At 32.2% G+C, this 27,325-nt stretch overlaps 1 protein-coding gene across 1 annotated transcript in view; it reads right to left on the bottom strand.

Moving 5' to 3' along the window:
• Nucleotides 1-27,325, bottom strand: part of LOC123660956 (uncharacterized protein CG43867) — a 104,953-nt gene that overhangs the window by 64,513 nt on the left and 13,115 nt on the right. Inside the window, exon 2 of the mRNA XM_045595975.1 lies at nucleotides 12,195-12,292. Coding sequence (XP_045451931.1) covers nucleotides 12,195-12,292 — 98 coding nt within the window. The remainder of the gene's footprint in view (nucleotides 1-12,194; nucleotides 12,293-27,325) is intronic.

The raw sequence follows: 27,325 nt of genomic DNA on the forward strand, positions 1-27,325 counted from the left end.
TAAGGATAAATTGTTACAAGATATTTAATTAATTATATGCTTCTTAAAAATAAAAGTATTTAATTTCACTGATCATATAATAATTCTTAGATTAATAAAGTATGAATATATTATAATTTTTTCTTTTTTGCGACAATGCGACTTGTATTTTTTTTTATTCCTATTAAAAATGCTGTATTGTTCAATGTATTACCGCCATATAGGTCTTTGGGGGTGCGTTAGACAGATTATAAACGTTGAGCGATCTTACAGTTTGAAGAGACGCCCTAAAAATTTTATACTATAAGTATGACACCTCTGAACAATACAATCATTATGAATTCAAACATTTATTCTTATTTCATAGTCCAAAATCCAATTTGTACGAGTCGAAGTTTATACAGCAGAGTTATAAATTAAGTATTATCTTCCATAATTTCTGTAGCTTAATTTTTTTTTCTTATCTTCAGTAAGGTTGTTAAACTTAATAGATCTACGAGACTTACCGACATTATCATTTTAGGATATACTAGTACTAGATAATATAATAGGTAGGTATTATACTGGTAAGGAATTGAAATTAATTATAAATAACTAGCTGACCCGACAGACGTTGTCCTGTCTGTCTGTAATTAATAAAAAAAATATTTAAAAAAATGTGTTATAACCAATATTTTGTCAATTCTATGTCAAACGTTATAAGGTTGCATTAAAAAAGTTTATATTGTCCAAAGCGCTAAGGTTAGATTAGAAATAACTATATATGGTGGTCAAGTATTTTAAATTTTTAAATTTTTCGCGCAATTCCTTTTAATTGTTTTTTTCATAAGAACGTTCTCCTCACAATAAGCAACACAATAAAAAAATAATTAGCGAAATTGGTCAAGCCTTTCACGCGTGATGGCGTGACCAAGGGAAATAGGAATTCATTTTTTTATATATATATATATATAAAAGTAATAACAAACTAAGACCATAATTATTAAAGTTCATTTCTCCTTATGAGGAGAGCGAAGATTAATTCTGGTAATTGGCAAACTTTATTCGTTACTTAAATTAATAGCCAAGGTTCGAATAGGTGTAAACGTAAAGTAATTCAGATTCTTTTTACTGTGGGATGTAACATCTTCAATTTAACTATGTACTTAGAACCGGTCGAGTAAAAAGTTTATCTCACTGACGCAGTAGTCTGAGGTTTTAGGTATTTTTAAAGTTTGCAGAGTATCTAAAGACATTTTCTGTGTTTTAATTTTTTTAGAGATAAAAAAGTATTTAAACTCCGCAGACAAAAAAAATTTTAAACTATTTTTGTGCATGGCAAACAAGAGATTTATAAAATTCATTGATAACAGATTATGTAAGTATTCAAAAGCCGACTGGAGCGATTAATCTGGCAACTGATCGCAGTCTGTCTGTGCAGTTAGCTCAGGTTATTGCTCTGTCTGACTCACTATACAATAGAGCCCCCTGTTTCTGTTGGAGTAAAATGAATATAAACAATTATATAACGTTCTTAAGTTTGATTGTGAAATAGATATCTTACTTTTACAATGTATATAAGCTAATGAAACTAGAGTAGAAAAAGAGCAGGTTAGAATATTTCATTATTTTAATTAAATAGAATATGTCTAAAATAATAGAACAACAACACTAAAGCATAATATATTAAGTACGGTATACTGAAATATATGAATAATTAGTATAATAGAAATAATATTACAAAATTTGATTTTTATATCACAAACATATTCTCAAAATTTTATAATTTCTATTTCTAACTTTTTTTTTAAGTTTATTACATGAACAAACCCTGTCCATTGTACGACCAGTCAATCACCTTTAATTTATTTGTTAGTAAATCTCACGGTAGAACGCGACATGTCAAACATGGCGGGAACGCACGTCGCATGCGCACAACGAACAGCTGGTCCGAAGCCGCCATATTGCTCACGAGAGGTCACTAGAATCATGTGCTCGTACTATATTAGGGTTATTAGTATTCATACATTCATCGTCTTATGAAGGTTAATACGTATAAGTACTTAGTGAAAATATTGATATGAAGTTTTTTTTATGTTTTATGATAAAAAAATGACGATGATAATAGTCAAATGTCATGCTATTATTGTGTTTTACAGATAACAATATATGCCATAAATAAAAGAACGTGGTTAAGTTGGCTAAGAATGTTGAGTACTTACATATATATAAAACCAAATAATAGGAATATCTATACATATAATAAAATGGTAGGAAAGTCAAAACTGTACATTGAATATGTTTTTAAAAGAATACTTGTGATGTGATCTACAATCGATACCCAAGCCAAAAATATAGTTTTTAGAATTTTTGTCTGTTTGTCTGTTTGTCTGTATGTATGTTCGGCATAAACTCAAAAAGCACTGCATGGATTCACTTCAAATTTGGCACGAATATTATTAAGAGGTCGGGTACATATAGGCTACAAATTATCACGCTATCACCTACGGGGAACGAGCAGTGAAACTTTATTTCTTCAACGCATTCTGTAACAACGTGTAATCTAAAAACGCATAATTGAATGTTGTTATTATGTTAATAACCATGCTATAAGCTAGCTTCATACTATAAATAAAGACATTTTGTAGTATATTTAGTATCAGCATTGCACCCGTGCGAAGCCGAATAACGAAATTATAAATGAGAAATCGTTCAAAAACTCGCGTTTAATTTTTAGTAAACTATTATTAGGTATATAATACAATTATAATGTTGTGACATTTCAGAGAATATACATATATACCTAGCCTTTAATTTTTAAGATGTATCAATTAGTATTTTTATGTAGTGATAAAATTTATAAATAAAATAGATAATGGATAGTTATAAAGCCATGGCATATTTTTCTAAAAATTTTACAAACATTATAGTTAATAATAGTTACAAACATTATAGTTAAAATTTTACAATTAAAATAAAACCTAAGCTACAAGGGGAAATTATTCCTTTAAAAATTACTATAATAAATATCATAAAATAAAGAAAATTAGCGCAAAAGTGTTTTTTTGTAAGTAATAATGATAAAAAAACAAAATATGTACTTCTTGGACTAGGTACGTGTTTAGGATGAGATACTTTAAATAATACAATAGATAATTTTACGTGTACTTACGGGTGATTGCTATGAGTTTGGATCGGTTTTCTTCATGAGCTGTCCTCTTTTCTCCGCGAATTCCGCACTCAATCTATGCGCCTTCAAGGTATTTGACTTCGACATATCAACACTAAAACTATAAGCCCTCCTCGACTACCGAACTACTGAAAATCTATTGAAAATTCGTTGTATACCTTAGTTGTATATCACGTATGTTTTTAACACTGCTTAGAAGCGACGCTACGAACAAATAATTAATAGATATTGATTGCTATTATATTTGAATCACAATTAAAGCAGACACAGTGATGTATTTAAGTAAGTTAAAACTATTATTCAAGACGGATTTGATGGATGCTTTGTATTATTTTCTTTAACATTAGATTTTAAAATAACATGGATATGTATACACAGTTTAAGACGTGAAGTTATTGCGTATGGAGCTTGGTACCGTGTAACTTCAAGTTGGTTTGCTGTGCGCATGTGTACGAGGGTAGCAACGAGTAGGGTCTCCATTCTTTTACTGATACTAGATTCAATTTAAATATATTCAAATCACGCTTTAAGACAAAACACTTTTTTTTTTAATTAAACTCAAAAATGATACAGTAGTTTAAACTATTCTTTTGTAAAATATAATGACAAAAATAAGATACTAAAATAAACAGATTTTTTTTTAAATTTAAAATCAAATCATATGGTATTCCTACCTTAGGGAGCATTCTGTTTTATTACCGGTACCTTTATTTAAAAAAATAAAATAAAAAATAAGAAGTTTTATCATACGAATTACGGTTTTATCTATATACCAATACGGATTTAAATCCTTTCTACGTAAAATGATAATACTTTCTTTTTTGAATATCTACAAAAGCGAAAACCGCATGGGATAAATTTGTATCAAATGATCGTTTGAGATTAAGATTAAGCAAAAAATAATCAAATATATATACAAAATATAAAAGTACATTAAGTTTTTAATGTAATTATTAATGTTACTAAATTAATAATAATAATGCTCTAATCGATTCGCGCAGTTTTGTCTCCGTTTAGTTTCAATTGATGTTTATTTTTGCTGTTGTAATTTAAAGACTCGTAACTTGATGTATTATAGCTAACCTCGATTACAAGCTACTTAATAAAATATAGATAAACGCGTTCTAATAAACAAAAATATAAATATTCATTTTATTTTATTAGTATAGAATTATAGATTCACATACCCTTTTTTTAGGTCAAGTTAGCTCAGATATTTAAAAACTTTAAGAGCTAGAAGCATGCTTATATTATAAAAACACTAACAAAGGTCTAGGTTATAAATACTATCAAAACAAACTATACAGACAATTGGGTCAAGTTTCTATGCAAGAAAACCTCTAGATTGTGTGGTAAATATTTCTAAGTTTACTTGAGTGCCACTACTAGAATACTAAAATATTTACAGAACTATAGAACTAACTACTTAGATTAACTTTTTAGATTTATTTTAGATTTGGTTCCGAGATTTTGAGAAGTGTTTTTAAGATTTTGCAAATTAAGTAGGTATTGATCGACCGCCAACCCGCAGTGGAAAAGCATAGTGGATTAAGCTTCAATACTTTTCCTCCACGGAGAAAGAGGTCTATGTTCAGCAGTGGGGTGTTACAGGTTGAATAGCATCGTATTGATCGAATTTAAGTTCTGCTATTCCGTAAATTTTTATATGATGCAATTATTTGCAACTACAAAGTTTTTCCTTTGTCTTATATCATTTTTAATTATTAAAAAAAAATGTTACTTAAATAATATAATATACTGAACTGACACGAGAAATGTTGCAACTGGTTCGTCTCAAAAGCATATTTTGGACGTATTTTTGGCCATAAAATATCAAGCTACGAGGAAGTGAAACATCGTAAGAATGTCAACAAATATAACAAGTATAAATCTTACATGAAACCATATATACTGCAAAAAAAAAAAAAAAAAAGATTATACCTCGTAAAATACACGAAGAGCTTTCCAAAGTTTTAAAGGGTAGCTAAACGTTATACATTAAAAATAAATCTCTAGCACAAATATGTATGAGTCATAGTGCAATCCAGAAAATCAATATCATCCCGATGAATCTGCGCTTCGCAATTGTGCTCCAGTACAACACGTAACAACGTACGGTCAGCATACAACACAGTGCATATTCTATTTTGTAATAAAATTAACGAATATTTTTTACAGCACAAGGTCGGCAAACAAGCTTACGGTCTGACGGTAAGCGATAGCCGTAGCCTGTGGACGTTTTCTTTTAAATCACATTTAAGGGCTTTATCGCAAGAGCGATTATGACGCCCTGGTTATGAGACTTAGATTATTACAGATACATATCTTACGTTCGTTTATTAACTAACTTATATAAAATTCGGGCCAAGTCTGAGAGTGGGTTAACCAGAATACTACTACATTTCCCCAACTCATTAATAAAAAAACACCTATCTCCTTGTTCCGGGCCGCCTATGGACGTTTGTTAGACCAGAAAAATTGCAAGTGCTTTTCTAACTCTACCGCCCGATCCTCCTCGGGAGCTACCTTACTCACCACAGAAACAGAATGCTTCTTGAGATTAGCATCATTTGGTTGTGTTCGTCTGTAAGATTGAGATACTGACTGAAGATAATGAATAATTGTGTTTGCTCGCAAACGAAAAAAAAAAACAGACTTCAATTACATAGACACGTAATACAACGTAAGTAGACGAAAAAAATTAACAAACACACTAGTCGTCACCACGATTTTCGAGGGTTCTCCTCGATTTCTCTAGGATTCCATCATCAGATCTTGGTTTTCTTATCATCGCACCACACCAGGGATATCTTCTTTCCAACAAAAAAAGAATTATCAAAATCGGTTCATAAGCGACGAAGTTATCCCCGAACATACATAAAAAAATATACGGTCGAATTGAGTAGCCTCCTCCTTTTTTGAAGTCGGTTAATAAATAAACGGCTTAGTAATAGTCTACAGTAGGAAGATAATGTTCTAATCTATCTATAATATATATAAACGCGAAAGGTCATTCATCACGAAATCTCCGAAACTATAACACCTACAAACTTGAAATTTGGCAGGTAGGCTCCTTATAAGACGTAGGCATCCGCTAAGAACGGGTTTTACGAAACTCGACCCCTAAAGGGGTAAAACGGGGGTTGCGAGTTTGTATGAAAGTCCTATGTTTTTGAAGTAAGAGACTTGAAATTTAAAATGTATGCTCTATAGATGATGAGAAGGTGTCCAAATAATGTATCTTTAGAAATCAACTCCCTTTTGGGGTTAAAACGGGGGATGGTAGGTTTAGTCACTCTTTACGAAATCTCAGAAACTATAACACCTAAAAACTTGAAATTTGACAGATAGGCTCCCTATAAGGCGCAAACATTTGCTAAGAACGGGTTTTATGAAATTCGACCCCTAAAGGGGTAAAACGGGGGTTGAAAGTTTGTATGAAAGTCCTATGTTTTTGAAGTAAGAAACTTGAAATTTAAAATGTATGCTCTATAGATGGCGAGAAGGTATCCAAATAATGTATCTTTAGAAATCAACTCCCATTTGGGGTTAAAACGGGGGATGGTAGGTTGATTCACTCATCACGAAATTTCCGAAACTGTAACAGCTATAAACTTGAAATTTGGCAGGTAAGTTTTTTATAGGGCGTAGACATCCGCTAAGAACGAATTTTACGAAACTCGACCCTTAAGGGGATAAAACGGGGGTTGGAAGTTTGTATGAAAGTCCGATTTTTTTTTAAGTAAGAGACTTGAAATTTAAAATGTATGCTCCATTCATGTTGAGGACGTGTCCAAATAATGTATCTTTAGAAATCAACTCTCTTTTGGGGTTAAAACGGGGGATGGTTGGTTGACTCACTCATCACGAAATCTCCGAAACTATAACAGCCACAAACTTGAACTTTGGCTGGTAGGTTTCTTATAGACCGTAAACATCTGCTAAGAATGGATTTTACGAAACTCGACAACCAAGGGGATAAAACGGGGGTTGGAAGTTTCTATGAAAATCCTATATTTTTGAAGTAAGAGGCTTGAAATTTAAAATGTATGCTCTATAGATGGTGAGGAGTTGTCTAAATAATGCATAGCAATGTATATATATAAAAAAGAAACGTCACTGACTCACTCATCGCGAGAACTCAAAAATCGCCGGATGGTCCCATCCATCTAGGATGGACAAAGATGAAATTTGGCAGGGAGGTAGATTATAGTTAGTAGACGTCCGCTAAGAACGGATTTTGCGATAATCCACCGCTAAGGGGGTGTAATTGGGGTTGATAGTTTGTATGAAACATTTACAACAGCTATAAGTTTGCCTAATAGGTTTTTTATACTGCAGCCTGAAAATAAAACTAAAAATGTGGTGTATAGAGAGGTTTTATAAATATAACTATTAAATTTTACTAAATTGTGGCTTTTAAAAAGTTACCCAGTGTGATAAGCATTTCAAGTGACTGAAATAAAAAAATAATTGCGTTAAACATCTTAATAGTAATGCATATCTTCATAACCATGCGAGCGTAGTCGCGGGTAACAGTTAGTGTATTATAAAACAATGTCCCCAAAAGTGTATGTGATCGATTCCCTTAAAATCTATTGAACGGATTTTCATGCGGTTTCACCAATGGAGAGAGGGCTTCAAGAGGAAGGTTTACGGAACGGCTAAGCCGATTTTGATAATAGTTTCACTGAAAATTTGCTGGGAAAACTTTGTGACACACTGATATTAACGCGGGCGAAGCCGCGGGCACAGCTAGTAAAAACATAATTAAAATTAATAATATCCTTATATTTGTAGTTATGTTGAATATACTTATTTACCAAAGCATAAGTAAGTATAATTTTAATGTTTAAATGACGATTAAAAAGTGCTTTTGGAGCCTAGTTAAACCTACTACCCTTATAGTTTTACTCGCGTAACTCCGAGTCTAGTGGGAATGTCGGAGTAAATTTGGACTACTTATGTGTCATTATGAGATTAATTGTTATTTATGTATAAGATTACACATACTCACTTCTCCTACATGGATAGAGGTATGTGCCCAGCAGTGGTATGTTACCTGCTTAATCGTCATACGTTGTTATAAATGCTATGTTAAACACGGTTACATTCATCTCATCCAAAGTATTTTTTTTGTGTGTGTATACAAATACATTAGAAGTATAGATGAAAAATTATAAAATACTTTTATCCGCTATATTATTGAGCTGCAGATCGTACTAAAATTTTAACCCTCGTAATACACCCGAAACATTAGTTACCCTATACTTATGCTAAACCAACTTTTAACAATTGCTCCAGAAGGGTGATGGAACTGTTAACTTGTTACTATCAAATATTACGTCATTAAACTGATAAATTTGCAATAAATTTATAGCATACATATGCAATACATATTCCAGTTCTTTCTCAGTAAAGGCGGTAAAACTGTGGAATGCCCTTCCTTCTAAAATCCGTCAATCCCCTACTATATCTGTCTTCAAAAATCGAGTTAAGAACTTTTACAAAACTTTGACTTGATTTCTTACACGCATACATTCGCCATTATTTTCCCAAAACGACTTATAGTTGTACCCAATTAAGTATTATTTATTTACTATTATTATTATTTATTTATTTATTATATTATACATTTAATTATTTTTTATTTATTTATACCTTTTAATGCCGTGAGTATTGCGCATGTGTGGATATATGTATAATATATGGATTGTATATATTATTTAATTATATATTATAATATATTCTTAAGCTGCACAAGCCCTTAAATTCAGCAAGCTCCTTTCTGGTGGGTTGTCTGGAAGAGATCACTACCTAGTGATAAGACCGCCCGTTGCATGCGACGTATTAATTTTTTTTTTCCCTTTAAGCTTTATACTTATGTAATTGTTATATGTTACTGTGTGCAATAAAGTTATTTATTATTATTATTATTATTAAATTTATATTAATAAAATTCCCTTGTACTCATACTATATATTATAGTATATATATCTTTATTTGTTTGTTTCTTTATCTTTTTGTATATATATCTTTGTTTGTTTGAACGCTCTTATCTCAGGAACCACTAGTTCGAATTATAAAATTATTTTTGTGATAGACAGCCCGTTTACCTAGGAAGGTCATGGACTATGGATGTTAGTATAGGAAAATACCACAATATTTACGTACGATTTTTTTCCTCAAATTAACGCAGGTGAAGCCGCGGGGCACAGCTCGTATATCATAACTCACAGGAGTGTATTAGTAATCATACAACGTGTTACTAAACTGACGTCCTGTCGTTTATTTTCTGTTTATATTTTTCTATATAGTCCATAGAGATACATTGATGCGTACCATCGATGAAATTATATCTATAAAAAAAATAGGCAATAGTAAGTACAGCTCATAACTAAGGAACTTTAAAATCGACAGAAAAAAAAGTTGAGAGAACATGGGAAAATTGTGCATAAATAACTGCTGACTTAGCTGTAAAATTCAGGTTCATTCATCATCATCATCACTGGCCTTAGTCAGTCTACTGCAGACGATTTAGACAGTGTCAAACACTGTGTCGCCTAGGCCACTATTCAGGAAAACGCACAGTTACAAATTCAGGTTACTCGGTCACAAATAATAATTATTTAATAATTAGTTTTATTATTACCAATTAAATGGAATAATATTTAATAATTAATAATTAATTATATTAAATAATAATTAGTTTTATTGTTACCAATTAAATGGAAGGACACCAGTTTAATAACATGTATGTATACAAAAAACGCTGGTAATACGTGTCGTTTAGTATTTATTTAAAATAACCACCAATAACTGCAAATACTATAAAATTTGTGATACATACTTATTTCTGTCTTCCAATCATTTCAAATTCTTCAAATAAAAATTTCAATGCTTTATAATTGTAATTGTATTATACGACAGCTGGTATATCACGCAATATAATTACTTTGAAATTATTTAAAAATCAATAGGAAACTATGTTTTATATTGTAACTGTTAGACATCAGTATTCAGTACGACTTTCCAAACTCAGGGAAATGGATATTACTCGCTTGTTTACGTCAAATAATATATATATCATATATATATCGGTCGATTGTATTTTGTCACAATTTTTTCCATACAAAACGTAATAAAATAGGTATTAGTACATTGTATTATCTATTACTAATACGTCTGATACATAACAGTAACTATACTCGTACATAACAACTGTCTAACACTATATTTTGTCTGTTCCAAGCGGATTAGTAAAATAATTAAAAGGCTCTTTGGTTATTATTATAAGGACAATTTTTTATTTTTAACCGACTTCCAAAAACGGAGGAGGTTCTCAATTCGACTGTATTTTTTTTTTTTTTTTTAATGTATGTTACATCAGAACTTTTGACCGGGTAGACCGATTTCGACAAATTTTGTTTTGATCGAAAGGTGGTGTGTGCCAATTGGTCCCATTTAAATTTATTTGAGATCTAACAACTACTTTTCGAGTTATATCTAATAATGCGTTTTTACTTGACGCTTTTTTCGTCGACCTACGTTGTATTATACCGCATAACTTTCTACTGGATGTACCGATTTTGATAATTCTTTTTTCGTTGGAAAGGGGATATCTCTAGTTTGGTACCGTGATAAGGAAACCAGGATCTGATGATGGGATCCCAGAGAAATCGAGGGAAACTCTCGAAAATCCGTAATAACTTTTTACTGGGTGTACCGATTTTGATAATTTTTAATTTAATCGAAAGCTGATGTTTATCATGTGGTCACATATAAATTTTATCGAGATATGTCGATGTAATTGAAGTCGGTTTTTTTTTCGTTTGCGAGCAAACACAATTATATAAATTGAAATACTACTAGTAGTTGTGGTTATTATGGACATTTACTTATTGTTCATTGCTTAATACATTATTTAAAACACAATATTTATATACAAAATAGACTTCAAAAGAACTTTCGAATCGTCATTTTACAAATTGTTTTTAATAAACTAATTATACTTAGTTAATAAAGGTAAGATTTTGTAACAGTCCACCGTAGTTGTTTTCAAGTGTGAAAAGAGTGAAATACTTAAAGAAAATTACAAAATATTAAAGGAGAAAGCGTAAATCATGCAATACAAAAAAAAAAAAAAAAACAAAGTTTTGCGCCGTCTCGAGACGTGATCATTATCAACGTTTTCCGTCGTCAGTTCAAGATAAAAAAAAAAAAAAACTTGTCGCGATCGTACACGGTACAGATTTAACTTTAGCTGTTTTATGTTTTTTATCTAAACGATGATTATTATCTAAAAAGTTAAAAATAAAAACTTACAATTTTTTTTATTATTATTATTAGTTTTGAAAAAAAAGGATTACAAAAATTATTGTCTGTTACACGAATACTACGGTATTCGTTTTAAGCTATGGTTTTAAGAAAAGTCGTAGCGATAGGTAGTTTGTTTTTAAAATGAGAAAAATTCTCCTTTGTGATAAAAAAATAGAAAAAAAAGAAAATAGGTGCTTATAGGTAGTATCTACAATCAGAATATTTCCATTAAATAAATCTTCCTTCAGGAATATTAGTGCGGTGAGCATAGCATGTGAAAAAAAACCCATATAAAAATGTATGAAATAATTATCGCCCTAACACATTCGGTTAAAATTATATAGAATGGATGTGAAAACGTTTTAGTTGACGGGTTGACCTTTCCTTTCAAGGTTGACCTGTGACTTGCATGATTTTATCGTATTCCAGTTTGATTTCTATAGATTTCAGAACAGAATGACAAAGTAATCGTAACACGGCTACCAAAATATTTTAAAACGGAAAAAATTCAACAAATGACTACATTTTAACTTTTATTAAATCTTTAAACGTATTTTTAAAACTGATAGGGAGTTCTAGATTTTAAGTCTATTCTAAATCCTATTTTAATACAAACTTTTTAGTATTAAAACTTTTATTTTATGAAAAAAAAATACATGTTTTGAGTGTGTAACGAGACGTTTGTACGTATATTTTAAATTTGAATTACATAAAAGTAATATCTTACCTTATCTTCCGCTTCTTCCGCTCTCCCTTCGGCTTCCAGAACTCGCTGTTCGAGCTCCGAAAGCTGTAACAAAGGAATAGACTCGTTAGTAACTTTTCCTAAATTTTATGCAGACTAAAATTATTATGTACAAGATGTGTTTCAAACAAATATTTTTGATTAAAAATTGACCTAGTGTTTTGTTATTGTCCGTAAATGCAAAAAAAAATTGTCATCCTCAGCCAAGACACGACATTTCAATTCCCATATAAAAATATTGTATCTTTGAACGTGTGCTGACATCTATTGATAGGATGAAAACAACTTATGAACATTTCACAAGTATGAAACGAATGAACTTCGATAAGAACCATTCCAGTCATTTTTGAAACGACGTAACTTATACACCACCCGATAGGTGGCGCTGAAACTCGCGCATATTTTATTGAACCACGTGGTTTCGAAGGATGTAGATATTATATACCATATAATTGTATATATACTATTTGTCAGGGAGGCTGTAGAAATAGTATTATTGTTATGTAAGAGAGTGTATTTGTGCGGTTTCTGAGGTATGGGGAGACGAATCGGCTCGTGAAAGGGTGGTTGAATCATAGCAATGAAATACGTATGCAAAGTAAGGAATTAGGCTGTGTTTTAGACAGGGGTGGACCGTGAATTGTGGGGCTCTGGGCTAATAGTACACGGGCCTTTTAATTATAATTAGAGTCTTTAATTGTTATTTTGTCATAAAACTGTTTTCTGTAGTGATGTCGATATATAATAAAGGAAAAATAAAATAAAAATATGGTTCATCGATGTAGTGTCTCCCTTCCTTCTCGTCACATTCGAATACCAATACATATTAACGTATACATATAGCAATTCACAAATTAACCATACTTACAAAATCAAACAAATTTCATAAATATGTCATTCATAAAGGATAAATTATACTCTAATTATAGCACTATTAAATAACTCACTCTCATTCCAATACTAAACATAGAATTTTTGAAATTTTAACTCTTAGGAGTTTACTCCTTAAAAAACGATTCAAGGCCTAACGCATGAGAATGACCGTGCAACCGGTGCAATGTCTGAGAGACATGAATATATTTTTAAATATGATGGTAATCGTTTTTAAGGAATAGACACAAGTCGCGTGTTGGAGCTAACTAGCTCGAGGAACCCGAAAGTACATGTATCAAAGTTTCGCATGTGCTCTATAATAGGACACCGTTCGAAAAAATAGCGAGACTTTCGAAAAATGTACGCCGGGGGAGTCTTAGCACTTCAGAGGACTCGTCTGTGATAGGAAGTGGGGTTCTCCTCGGCCACATACTGAAACTGACATGTAGCGGCTCGACGAGTAGAAGACGTCAATTATGGCATCCGTCAGATCTATGATGGACGCTGGCCGGCTGGCAGGCACAGAAGTACACCTGCGGACAATTGCGTCCGTATTACTCGACGCAATTGCTTTCTAAAAAGACGCAGATCAAAGACAAGCAACAGGTAAATTCCCTGCTTCGTTATAGGTGCCAACATGGATCGATCTCAGGGTTGCCAATCTTATGTTTGCTTAGATATAGATTATTTTTACATGTTTTTCACTAATTTAATAGATGTAACTGGTGTTGGGGACCCTTTGTATCCGCGGTGCCCCGAGTTTAAGCCCATTAAGCCCTAAGGTAGATCCGGCCCTGGTTTTAAAGATTTTATTATTTGGTTGTTGAGTCTGTAGGGGGATTAAAAATTTTACACCTGACTTTTGTACGTTATCGCTTCAGTTGGGTACTTAAGTATTAAACTCGTAAAAGTTTTGAAGTATTGTAATACAAGAGGATCTAGCAACTTATTATTGTTCTTATTTATTATTTTAATGTAAGGAAACATATTAAAATACATTAAAAACTTTCCATAAAAAAAACCAGATACAATATTTATGTCACGAATAAAACTTTACATTACAAATATATAAATATAGGTATGTATATATGTATACCCAAGTACATATATATACGTGTATTTTTATATAAACGTCTCGTAATATGTACTTACTAGTTAAAAAATAGCTGAATTGAATTTCGAATCAGTACAAATATACATGAAACGAAATATCCACAGGAATTCAGTAGGTACATTCGATAGCTCAAGGTAAAGCCAGACTTGTAACGAGCTTACAAATAAAAATGCATTTCAGATGCAACGTACGTCGATCACAAGAATAAAGAAATATGTTGAAAGCAGAGGACTTTAAAGTGCAATTTCTGTGCTTTGATATCCCATATATATCACGTAACATATATAGTAATATTAGTACAATCCCGTAAGGGATTGTAGAGTACAAAAGTACATGTAGTAGTAGTAAAACGTACAGTCTACGTACTAAATCAAAATTTAAATGATTTTTTTTTCATTCACGTAGCCTTCAAAAGGACTTGATATTTCATTTAACAAAGTATGTAATGTTCTGTAAAAAGTAGCTATTCGAAATATGCATAGATTCTGCTAAAAACGGCAAAAAACTCAACAATTATTCTTCAAAAGTAACTGTCCATCATTCTGTAATTCGACCTCTTGCATAAAATACAGCTCGAATTTCAATAATACAATTTAGCTATTATGACTTTATAATGAATCACCCTACCAACTGCTTTTCAATGTATATATACATTCAAATGCTTATTTAATGAATGTCTCAAGACATCATCTTCAAATGTATGTCATAGATATATTACAGATATGATTTCAGAAGCCATCAGGGACACTTTTATCATATTTTCTTTATTACTGTATAACACTCAATCGCCGGTCATTTCATCTATGTCCCAATACTGTCAACATGTGTTTAGTATATGTCCGATCATCTCACACACATATATAGGCTACAGGCCATTACAGGTCTTAGCACTTGCGTAATAAAAGCGAAATTTGTAGATTGGCTTAGTTAATAGTGCGTCAGTATAGGGTCACAAATCGCCATTAAGTTCGTAATGGCGTCTACACCGCGGCATATCCATATATCTTGACCTGTCTGTATCTCAGATGCTGCAGTATACTTCGATACGTATGTTTTTATATGACCTTATTAACGAAGTAGGCATAGTTCAATTGATGCATATATTTCATATTTTACATCGTCAAAGTCGCTACCCGTTATCTGTATGCTTAGGTCTTTAAAACTACGCAAGTGAATTTGATGCGGTTTTCTTCAGTAAATAGAGTGATTCCAGAGGAAGGTTTATACGTATTATACATGCATAATATAGTAGAGCAACACTGATAGTATTTGCAACCGTGCGAAGCCGAGGCGGATCGTTAGTAATTATATAATATTATTAGTATTATGAAAGTAACATTGATATTTTATATAATTACTAACATTAAGGAAATAAATTTAAGCGTATATATATAGTATAAGTATATTTTACTATTATTATGTTGACTGTTTCTTTTTCGTATTAGGGAGGTAGATTAGAACTTAATCCTACCAGCTCTGTCATAGATAATTATCTAATAACTTTTTTCACTACATTTGTTACGCGAAATTTTTTTCAACGTCGAGAATTTAGTTTTGAAGTGGATTGAAACGATTTTTCATTTGAAATTGATCAGTAGTTGATTTACAAATAAAAAAGGCATTACGCTTCAGCCTGTAATATCCCACTACTGGGCATAGGCCTCTTTCCCCATGTAGGAGAAGGATCAGATCTTAATCCACCACGCTGCTCCAACGCGGGTTGGCGGATATATTCCCTACTATGAGTAACGATCGCTATCAGGTGTACATGATAACAACCGGGACCGACGACGGCTTAACGTGCTCTCCGAGGCACGGTGGCATTAGTATAAAGTTAATTCTATACTCGTACATGTTAAGTCAAGTAACTTTTATAATATCGTTATTTTCAGTGAAAGCTTTGAATCTAACACGGAAAATTTCATCCAAACGACATTTGATTAATTAATCAATTGTTTGACAAATTGATTTAGAATGCATTAATTAATTGTGACATTTCATTCGTTCAATTTAATCCCTGGCTTGAGATTAATACTCCCGGTCGTAATCAATAAATCATTAAAATTTCTGTATTTTATCGCAATGAATGCCTAATGGCTTTAGTTTAATGGCGCATTGAAAAACAGTTAAGAAATTTGATTAAAGAGATAAAGAGTTTGAAGGCTATTAAAAAAGACTAAGAAAAGTATTTATTATTTTTTAAAAAAATATGTTCATTTATTTTAAATACGACGCAACAGAGAGGGAATAATTAATTTTAATTTGAACGTACTAAGAACAATAGTATAAAAAAAAAAAACAGAATATGTATAAAATTTAATTGGAACTACATGACAAGTTATATGGTAACGCACATTAATTACAGAATTACAGTCGATCTAAGAATCTCCTTCTTTTCTTGAAGCCGGTTAAAAAAACATTTTACGTATGTTCTGACCGTAAAGCAGTATCGTGTATTTTATTGACGCATTGGCTGTCTATGACAGCGGTAAAGGGCTGAGGAAAGTCGAATCTATGAATCTTATTGCAGATATGTTGTATATTTTTCATCGTATACATTTTTTATTGTTTATTTTATATAATTGCGTAGTATTATTGTTTATATGTTGGATATCTTTGACGATGTTATAACCAATGGTTTTCTTAACTGAAATAAGAGTAATAATTTTTTGATATTATTTAAAAGATATGTGTGTATAATTTACGTATAAAAATATGTTTAAAATCGTTATATACACAGCGTTAGATTAATTATAATTTTGCATATTTTTATTTTTATTTTTAATCCTAACGTACACACACGGTCGTCTGTAACTAAGGTAATAGACGATCGAGGCGACGAGAGAGGCGATCGATATAAAAATATTTTTTTCTCGATAAACTTATAAGAATACTTATATGTAAATAAAAACAGATAGATATAAGGTAGACACCAATACACACACAATAAATAGCAGTAAGGAATATTTGATTTGTATACTAGTCATCAAATGTTATCTTAGTCATAGGCACATACAGCTTCGCATTCAGCCTGTTACATCCCATTGCTGGGTATAAGCCTCTTTTCCTATGTAGGAGAACGATGCGAGCTTAATCCACTACGCGGCTCCAGTGCGGGTTAGTGGCGGATATGTTCCCGACTATGAGTAACGATCACTATCAGGTATTTATGATAACAACCGGGACAGACGCCTTAACATGCTCTCCGAGGCATGGTGGGGAGACCCACAAGGGCAGACGTCCAAACCGGGAAGAAATATTTATATATAAATATCTATCTCGAGCGGGAATCGAACCCGCAAACCGCCAGCGCTTTAGGCGACTATTATATTAACAACATTTATTAAATACAAATAAACCAACACTCAACAAATAAGTACATATCATTTGCTTCAATCACACTCAACAAATAAGTACATTTCATGCTTCACATATGATTTCATTTGTCTCATTCAAATATCCATAAGTTGTATAACTTTACTGCAATATTATTATTGTATTGTGCTGGAAAATTGACTAAACCGAGTTTAGTGTTCGAAATCTGTTTTGAGTGTCCTTAGTGAAGACTCCGAGACAACATCCGTCAAATTTACAAATTCAATTTCCTCAATCACGCTATTCAATTGAGAGCCCCACCGTATAATAGAAATAGGCGTTTTGTCTTAAATTGTTTTAAGGCAATCTATGTTTATAGTAAAGCAGAAACAGGCTAAATTTTGTAGACGGTAAAGTAATTTTTTTTTTTAATTTCTTGGAATAAATTGCCCACTTTTGGGCAGGTAACTACTTCTGTGACGAACAATATATATATACTGCTGATCCGGCGAACGTTGTTTTGCCATATATGTTATTAACCCCTTAGTCCCCCCCCCATAACTTAAGAGTATGAAAAATAGATGTTGGCCGATTCTACGAACTATCTAATATGAACACAAAATTTCATAAAAATCGGTCCATCCGTTTCGAAGGAGTATGATAACTAACATTGCAATACGAGAATTTTATATATGTATAAGAACCATACTCGTACATATGGTATAATCGAGATAATAAATTATAACCGTGGTGTGTCAAAAATGATTGCACGTGATCGCGCTAGCAAAGTCTTGTTTGTCATGTTCGCAACATACTACATTGTCAGCACTGCCCCACGCATTTAGTATACGGTTTTATAGGAAAGTGATATTTCCGTAACAAAGTAGCAGGATAGAACCGGAGCAGTTCAATTTTCTGCATCGAAGCCACTGCTGAAGATTGGAACTGTGAATTGTCGAATTTTCCACTGGACTTGGTACCTTTGATGTCCCTTCGTACGGAAAAGGTACCGGTAGTGTTAGTAGAGCAGAACTAAACGAATGACTTCGAAAACAGCGAGACGAAAATGTTGTTTGCGTGAACAAACCGTTTTTTGGAAGTCGTTAATCTTTGTTACGGAACTTGAAATAAAATTTAATGTTACAAATAAACTTAGACAAACAAATAAAAAAATATTGAATGTTAAGTTTATTGTTGTTTTTGGACAAAAATTATTTCTTTCAACATAGCCTGGTATCCTCGTACGTATACGTCCTCTAAGTTATATTTGTCTTATATTTGCCTTTACGTTTATTTCAACAGTAATATTTAAAAATAATTAATAATAATAATACTTTTTATTTGCAATATCCACACAAATCAATATTACATATCCATTAAACTAAACAATTAAATTATACAATAAGGATATCGCAAACCCGGTCTCAAGCTCGGCATATGCTGGCAGAGCTGTCAGCGTCGATCTTCCGCTTGAGCCGTCGGGTGACAACACGGTCGCACCAACACCACATACCATACAGAATCGGAATACAGAAAAAGAAACATGAAAATTAAATGGATATAATCAAGTAGACATGGGACTAATATATAATTACATATAATATAACATTTAGATATTAAATAGGAAAATCCTTATCCTTTTTGATGTACCTTTGAAAATTTTGACAACGAAGAGAATGGTTTGTATGTGCTTACATTGTAAATCTAAATAATTTAATCAAATTAAGAAGTAAATATTTTCGGAAACAACCATATTTTAAACAATATAATATATTTTATATAAAATAACTGTTAATGATAAAAACATCTATATAAAAAGTACATCTACAAAAAATCATCATTTTCAAAAAGAAATTCTTCACCCAACCGTCTTGAAGTAACAAATCAAGCATAACATTGGTTAAGCGTCACGTGATCAACCCCTCGAGAACGGGTCAACAGTGATAAAGTAATTATACGCTTCCGTCCAATTAATAGATCAATCATAATACAACACGGACGTTGAACACATTTATAGCAATTATGTGATTGATTGCTGTTAAACGAATTAGGCTACTTTCGTTTTTATTACGCTTCCATTTGAAGGTTATTAAAAATATTATCATAAGACAATTACAATTGGACAATTATTTCGATCACCAACCCGCCTGCCAAGCGTGGTGACTATAGGAAACACACATAAGTTCACGGCATTTTTGGCGCGAACTTGACTTGGATTGCGATAGGCTGAAGTGATAGTGAAGATGATGATGTTGATAATGATGTTGATGATGATGATGATGATGATGATGATGATGAATTACAATCAGCTAAATATATGAATAAGTAGATCGGAAATAATTAAAATAATAAAAAAGTATATTAAAATACTAATGTACAAAGATTTGTGGAGCGTAAATTGCTGTGACCTAAAGACCTTTCGCCGCCCTATTTCTTCCACAAAGGTTTTGACATTAATTTCTTTCAACAACGATTTCCCGCCAGAGACGTCTTGCGCGGCGCCGCGTCTGGCGGACAAATGATCTTTCAGTTTCGGAGCGACAGCTGCGTTCAAATATTAACAAACTATCTGACTTCGACAATAAAAACGTTGTGTTCTAACACAATGTTACATTTTATGAATTGAATGGAATTTATGTTCAGATTTAAAATGTTTTCAATCATGAAATCATGGTATCTTTAAATAAAAGAATAAAAAAGTACGAATTTTTATTTCTCAACAGTAAAGATATATTTTAATAACTCTGTTTTTCTGCCTAATTTCTTATTCTTTGGAAATTTGAGAGGAGAGGTTAGTCTTATGTTATGTAAAGTATAAGTAATTCTCAATTCCAGCTCTATATACTAGTCATCGTTTCAGTTGTTTTTGCGTTACAACCATCTTTCGTAACTCGCACGTGTAATGTACATAGGAAGTAGGATAATTTTTTGTTAGATCTAATCTTATCTCAAATAATAATTTAATTTCAAATAGTACGCTTCAGTCTGTAATATCCCACTACTGGGCATAGGCCTCTTTCCCCATGTGGGGGAAGGATCAGAGCTTAATCCACCACGCTGCTCCAATGCGGGTTGGCGGATATATATGACTACTACTATGAGTAACGATCGCTATCAGTTGTACATGATAACAACCGGGACCGACGGCTTAACGTGCTCTCCAAGGCACGGCGGGGAGACCCACAGGGACTGCACATACACCCAGACCACGGCAAACACCTGTATGGCCAATATAAATGTTTGTCATGTGCGGGGATCGAACCCGCAACCGCCAGCGCAACAGGTACAATCGATAGCTGTGACCGTTACGCCAACGCGGCGTCTTCAAATAGTATTAATCAAAATTTTTTATTATTATTATTGTAATAATAAATAAGTTATCACAACCAAGCTCGGAGTTAGTATAAGTAATTATATAAAGTGATTAAATATAAAAGCGGTAGTTGTATTTTAATGGAACAATTAATTTCAATAATTATTTAATTAAGATAACCAACGGCAGGCGTAGCCATTAATAATTCAATAAATCTATTAAAACGTTATCAGTACTTAAGTGACGGATTATGGGACGAGGCGGAATTGATGGGACAAATTATGGGCTGGTATAACCGTAAGGCCTTTAGCCGTTATGAAGTTCTATGTAGCACAAACTGCGAAGCACCTGCGTTATACGATCATAATATCTCAGGAGTTAAGACATACACCCGCTATTTGCGATAAAAACGCTTTTAAACTTCCATAAACGAGGATAATGAACGTGAAAATGTTACTAACATTGATATTTCAACGACTAATCTACTTTTTCATCTTTTTTATTATTATTAGTGATTACAGTAAATGTACTTTCAAGTATATTTAGAATAAACAAAAACTGTACCTAATAGATTAAATTCTCTTAATTAAATATTTTGAAAAAAAAAAATCACCGCATTTTATAATTAATACAGAAGTAAAAACTTTTTTTTTTTTAATTTTATTTGTTGGTATTATATCTGTATTTTAGTTACTTTTAACGCCGAAATGTCAAACGTCAAACGAAAGATAATGGCTAGGCCTGTAACATCTCACTGTATGTCTCTACCTCCATGTAAGTGAAGGACCGGAGTTTAATCCACCACGCTACTCAACTGCGGGTTTGCGGACATATTCTCTACTGAGAGTAACGATCGCTATCAGATGTATATGATAACAACCGGGATCGACAGCGTACTGTGCTCTCCGTGGCATGGAGACCTACAAGGTCAGACATTCAAACTTGAAACAACTTTTTATAAAAATACCAATATTCGCAACTGCCGATGATTTTTGGCGCCTACAAGCAATTTTACGAATACAACAGATTCGTCAAACATACCATATATTGTTAAAGTTAAGCCTTTGACGCCAGGTGTAAACAGATTCAAATTTAGTCTACCCTGACTAGCAATTATTTGTAACGCTCTAATGAAGTATGAAGGGTGAGTTAATGCGATTACAAGAAATGATATCTTTGATCTGTCTTTGAGAACTATGATGGTGAAGGGAATCGTTAATGGCGTGACTGTGTAGATATTATAAATCTTAATAGTTAAATGTAATTACGAAATAAATAATTTCGGAAACAAAAAAATTTTACTCATATAAATGCAAAAGTAAGTATGTCTTTCTATTACGCTTTCACGCTTTAACCACGGAACCGATTTTGATGAAATTTGGTACAGAGGTAAGATGGTAAACAATTACAAATGCTGCACAAAGTAACTATTTCATGTGAATGAAGACTTATATATAAAAAGTGAGTGAGCTTTTTCACTAGAACTCTATAAATAAATAAAACATTTTGTTGAGAGATTCACGAAAATTCCTTCTCCAAATTATTTAAATAGTGATTAAAGTGTGCATAAAAAGTCCTTTTAACAGTTTATCTGGAGAATAAATTACACACTTCAATTAGGTTTCATGATTTTTTTAAAATATTTAGTATATTTAGTTTAAATGTAAAATTGATTTGAAAGTCGATATTTTCTAATTTAGTACCAGTCTCTGCATGCATCGTATGAAGTCATAAATACGATTCAAATCGAATCCCTGTCTTTTTTTATTTACCTTGCCCTGTCGGTAACAAACTACAAGCTGTTTCCACTAAATTATTTTCAGCCAGGCCGTTTTCAGCTAACTGTTTCAGTTTTATCTTTGTTTTTTATTTAAGGGCGAAGTACCTTTGCTGTACAGTGTTTTATTTGTATTGGTAGTATAATAATTTTGTATATTTTATTTATTGTTCAATTTAGTTTATTATTAAATGTCAATATTTTTAAGATACATGAGATATTACCTGATATTACGAGATTTCAGTTTAATAAAACTAACACGTAAACACGTGTTTACGTGTTAGTTTTATTAAACTATTTTACAAGTTTTTACTATTAGCTCAATCAATGTTGATCGAATATATTTATTATTTAATAAATTTTTATACGAATTAAATTTATGTAAAAAATACTATCGTGCATGGTACGAACGAACAAACAAAAAGTAGTCCAGTCAACTAGGTACGGTCATCAAAAAAAATTGAAAAATCCAAAAAGACCAACAATCCAGCCCCAATCGTGAGAGTAGGGACCAATCCATCAACACGTCTGCGGTATTCCAATTTTCATGCGAAGTTTTCATCGTCTCGAAAAAGCAATTAAAATAAACTCGTCTATCCGGCCATTCATCATCTACTTCGCGTCAGTTGATAGATCGAGTTTATGACGTTTAAGACTATAATTTATGAATATCTTGTAATCGAGCGAAACTTCATCCAAATATCTAAATTATGAAGTCGATTATTGGAAATATCAGGGTAGTTTCACATATTTTATTTATATTTTTATGGGAGCCGTGAAATATAGTAAGCATGGAGAAGAAAACTTTTCTAAATTACTATAATTTTTTGTTTTTAATACAGAGCTGCACTATCCCCACAAATTAGTTAACACTTAAGTTTTCTTTATAATTAGAACGAAAATCAATCGAATCGTCATTTCATATATTTCAAAAGCACACTTACAAATTACATATTCAATAAAATTAAACAATATATAATAACAAAGTATCTGATATGCATGTCACTTATTACGTACATAACATTTTGGAATACAATGATTAAAAGCACAAAAAATTATAAATAAATAAAATATTTGAACTTTAAATACATTAAATTACATTACATTAATACACTTCAACACTTACGATATAAAAAAAAAAGAAAGTTGTCTCTTGATTTACATTTTAAATAAATGATGTAAATTTTGATTCCATGTTCATAAATTTGCTCTTAGCTGTAGATTATGATCATGGGAATAGTCGACTAGGTCACTTGTTACAAGCATAAATACATTTCGCACAAACATTATTCTAATGAAATGAGCTAAGGAACAATCTAGATAGTATTTTAGATTTTGGCATAGAGCCGAGCGTACAGCCTCAATACAAAAGCGATCTCGTTTAAGCGTTCCGCTTGTTTTGCAGCCAGGTAGTAAAATTATAATAAAACGAGTTAATATTACGTTTAGGTAAATTATTCTTGCTTAGTTCTAAATATCATTAAGTCTCCTGTGTATAATATGTTATAATATGTTACCTTGTACAGCTAATTATAGAGTTTACACTTGTCATGACATTGTTAGAGAATAAATACTCAAACACAACTTATTTTCATAGTATTTACATCTGACAGTAAAGATAAGTACCATCGCAAGTTAAAGAAATCACAGCTATACGCACTTTGCACATTATCAGTTAATTCGCAATACAAACGATACATTTATATATCTATACAAAATAAATAAAATTGTAGTGTCTGTTTGTAATAATAAAATAACCGCTTTTTAGTAAATAATTTTTACTAAATGCATATGATTTACATAACATTTTTTAAAATTTTTGTCTGTCTGTCTGTTTGCTCCGGCTAATCTCTGAAACGACTGGACCGATTTTGACAGCACTTTCGCTGGCAGATAGCTGATATAATAAGAAGAAACTAAGGCTACTTTTACTTTAGGAATTTATTTAATTTATAGATCTGCGAACTGAAAAATAACTTTTTTGTTAAATTCCACGCGAACGAAGTCGCGGGCACAGTTAGTATAATATATATATACGCATTTACGTGCATATAAACAAACGAGGTTGTATATATATTTATTTTCGGTTTTCTAAATTCAAAATAATACACCACTGATGGCCCAATGAACTAATAGACTGCATAAAAATGCATAAGTTTTTTTTATTCGCTTTGTTTTGTGAGCTCAGTAAGCGTAACAAAGCATACTAGCAACTAGGTCGATAACTGACTCGTCATTGTCATACAACTCAGACACATATGATACAGCAGCGCGTCATAAATTAAGCCATCTCTCCGTTTAATACGATATCCGTTATAACTTTATTACACACACACACACACACTGTACCGTCTTGCTAGCTTTCAAACGCGTGGAGTTTAAACTATCGTTATGTTCTCTAAAGTTTTACAATTTTCTGCGCAGTTATTTTAATTTATCGCTCCGTAAAAAAAATCTACGGAGTATTAGAAAAAACTAAAAAACAAAAATAGTACATTTTTTCTAGCAATTCTGGAGTTTTGCGGATAGCAACTTATTTAGCAATAAATTTTTATTTATATAAATAATAAGAACAAATTAAAGTTAAAAATGGATATATTTTTTTTACAGTAAATTTAGTCTGCAAATTTACAGAAATTTATTTAAGCGTCGAATTGTTCATAATTATTAGGATCTTTACATTTGAAATACTAGGATATCATAACACTCCAGATGAATACGAATATTATACACAGAGGTATTATGTTTCACAGCATACGTTAATAAGCACCTGGTAGTTGGCGTGTATCCAAGTCAGCAGGTATTAAAGGACATTCTGCAACCGCTCCTAAATCATCTGAGTCGGAGATACGGCACAAGAATAGTTGTGAATATTACGTTCACGGGTAACATTACTGGAAATAAATTATTCTGGTTGTTTTCAATTTACTGAAACAATTTCGGTGACAGTAATTGAGAAATGTTAAAAAATACTTTGAACATCGAAACGTCTCTGTGAGATGTTTCGATAAACGAAATGCAATGCATACACGGCTGCTTGGATGAAATTCTTTGTTGAGGTACTAAGGATCTTATATAATTTTATTTACGATACGGAGTCACAGTGATAAGTGCAAATAACTTACTAACAACTAACCTACACTACAGATCACTGGTCTGATACCATGCACATGATAATGTTTATATAAGCCATACGAATTTCTTGTAGTTAGGCGTTTATGGTTGTATTTTGTGTGTCTTCCAATACAATTTATGAATGAGGGGGCATTGGAGTTTGAAGGGCGTTTATTTATTTCATTTTTTTATATAACTAAGTTAGTGAATAAGCGTACGACTTACCTGATGGTAAGCGATTATAAACGCCGACAACAATAGAAACATCACAAGCGCGTTGGCGATTTTATCCCCTATTCCTCCAAGAGCTCTGGTCACCTTTCTCACCCAAAAGAAAATAACGCAGCTTAAAAACACTATTGACGCCGCGTTGGCGCAACGGTTACAGCCATGGATTGTACCTGTTGCGCTGGCGGTTGCGGTTTCGATCCCCGCACTTGACAAACATTTGTATTGGCCATACAGGTGTTTGCCGTGGTCTTGGTGTTTGTGCAGTCCTTGTGAGTCTCCCCACTGTGCCTCGGAGAGCACGTTAAGCCGTCGGTCCCGGTTGTTATCATGTACCCGATAGCGATCGTTACTCATAGTAGGGAATATATCCGCCAACCCGCATTGGAGCAGCGTGGTGGATTAAGCTCTGATCCTTCTTCTACATGGGGAAAGAGGCCTATGCCCAATAGTGGGATATTACAGGCTGAAGCGTAAAAACACTATTATTTAGCTGTGATCTTCTGTAAGGTCGAGATACTACCCCAGTCGGGCTGCTCCATATATTGAGCAGGAAATTTGCTGCCCTACCTCAGTTCATGTAAGAGGGATGATAAAGGGTCAGACAAAAGAATTAGATTAAAGCAGTCTGTAAATAAACCATTTGGGAAAACCTCTGTTACTATAGGAAGGAGAAAGTTTAGAGTTAAATCCAGTTACTCCGTTAATCATCTTCCAAGACACAATTGAATGGGGTCGGATCAGGTTCCAAATCATCCCTTTTAGTAGAAAAGAAGCTTTTGCCCAGAAGTGAAATCTGTAAAACACGAGAATGGCTAACCGGAGGTATAATAGCTGCTTTAAATCCATTTAGTAGTTATTTTAAAAACATTTTAAAAATGCTATATTAAAAAATATACAGTATTTTTTTCAAGTATTGTAAATTTTTATATTTAAAATGTATGAGAGTGATGATGAAATCTCTTGATTATCATTACGGCAGAGCAGCGAGTGTTTTAACGTTTTATGCTAAAATAAGGTAGATAAAACTGCTCAGATTCTACATTGCAAATGTCTACCTATTACCGTCTCGCTGAAACACTTTCGAACGAGAAAAACGACACCCGTTAAAAATATGACGATAATTTTTCATAGTTTCTCTGAGTTTATTTTGTTTTCTTCGATTATAAAGTATATTTTTTTCTTGTATATTGTTAAATACTAGTTTTTGACCGCAATTTCATACACGTGTATTTAGTACAGAGTGTGTTATTATACAAATCAGAGGAACACAACTGTGATGATATCATTAATTTAAAAAAAAATTAAATTGCTTATTACTCGCAATAGATCCATAATTAAGTTATCTAGCCAAAATTTATTTTTTAATCTAAATTTAT

The sequence above is a fragment of the Melitaea cinxia genome, chromosome 16 (genome assembly GCF_905220565.1).
Source record: "Melitaea cinxia chromosome 16, ilMelCinx1.1, whole genome shotgun sequence".
In the NCBI taxonomy this organism is placed as follows: domain Eukaryota; kingdom Metazoa; phylum Arthropoda; class Insecta; order Lepidoptera; family Nymphalidae; genus Melitaea; species Melitaea cinxia.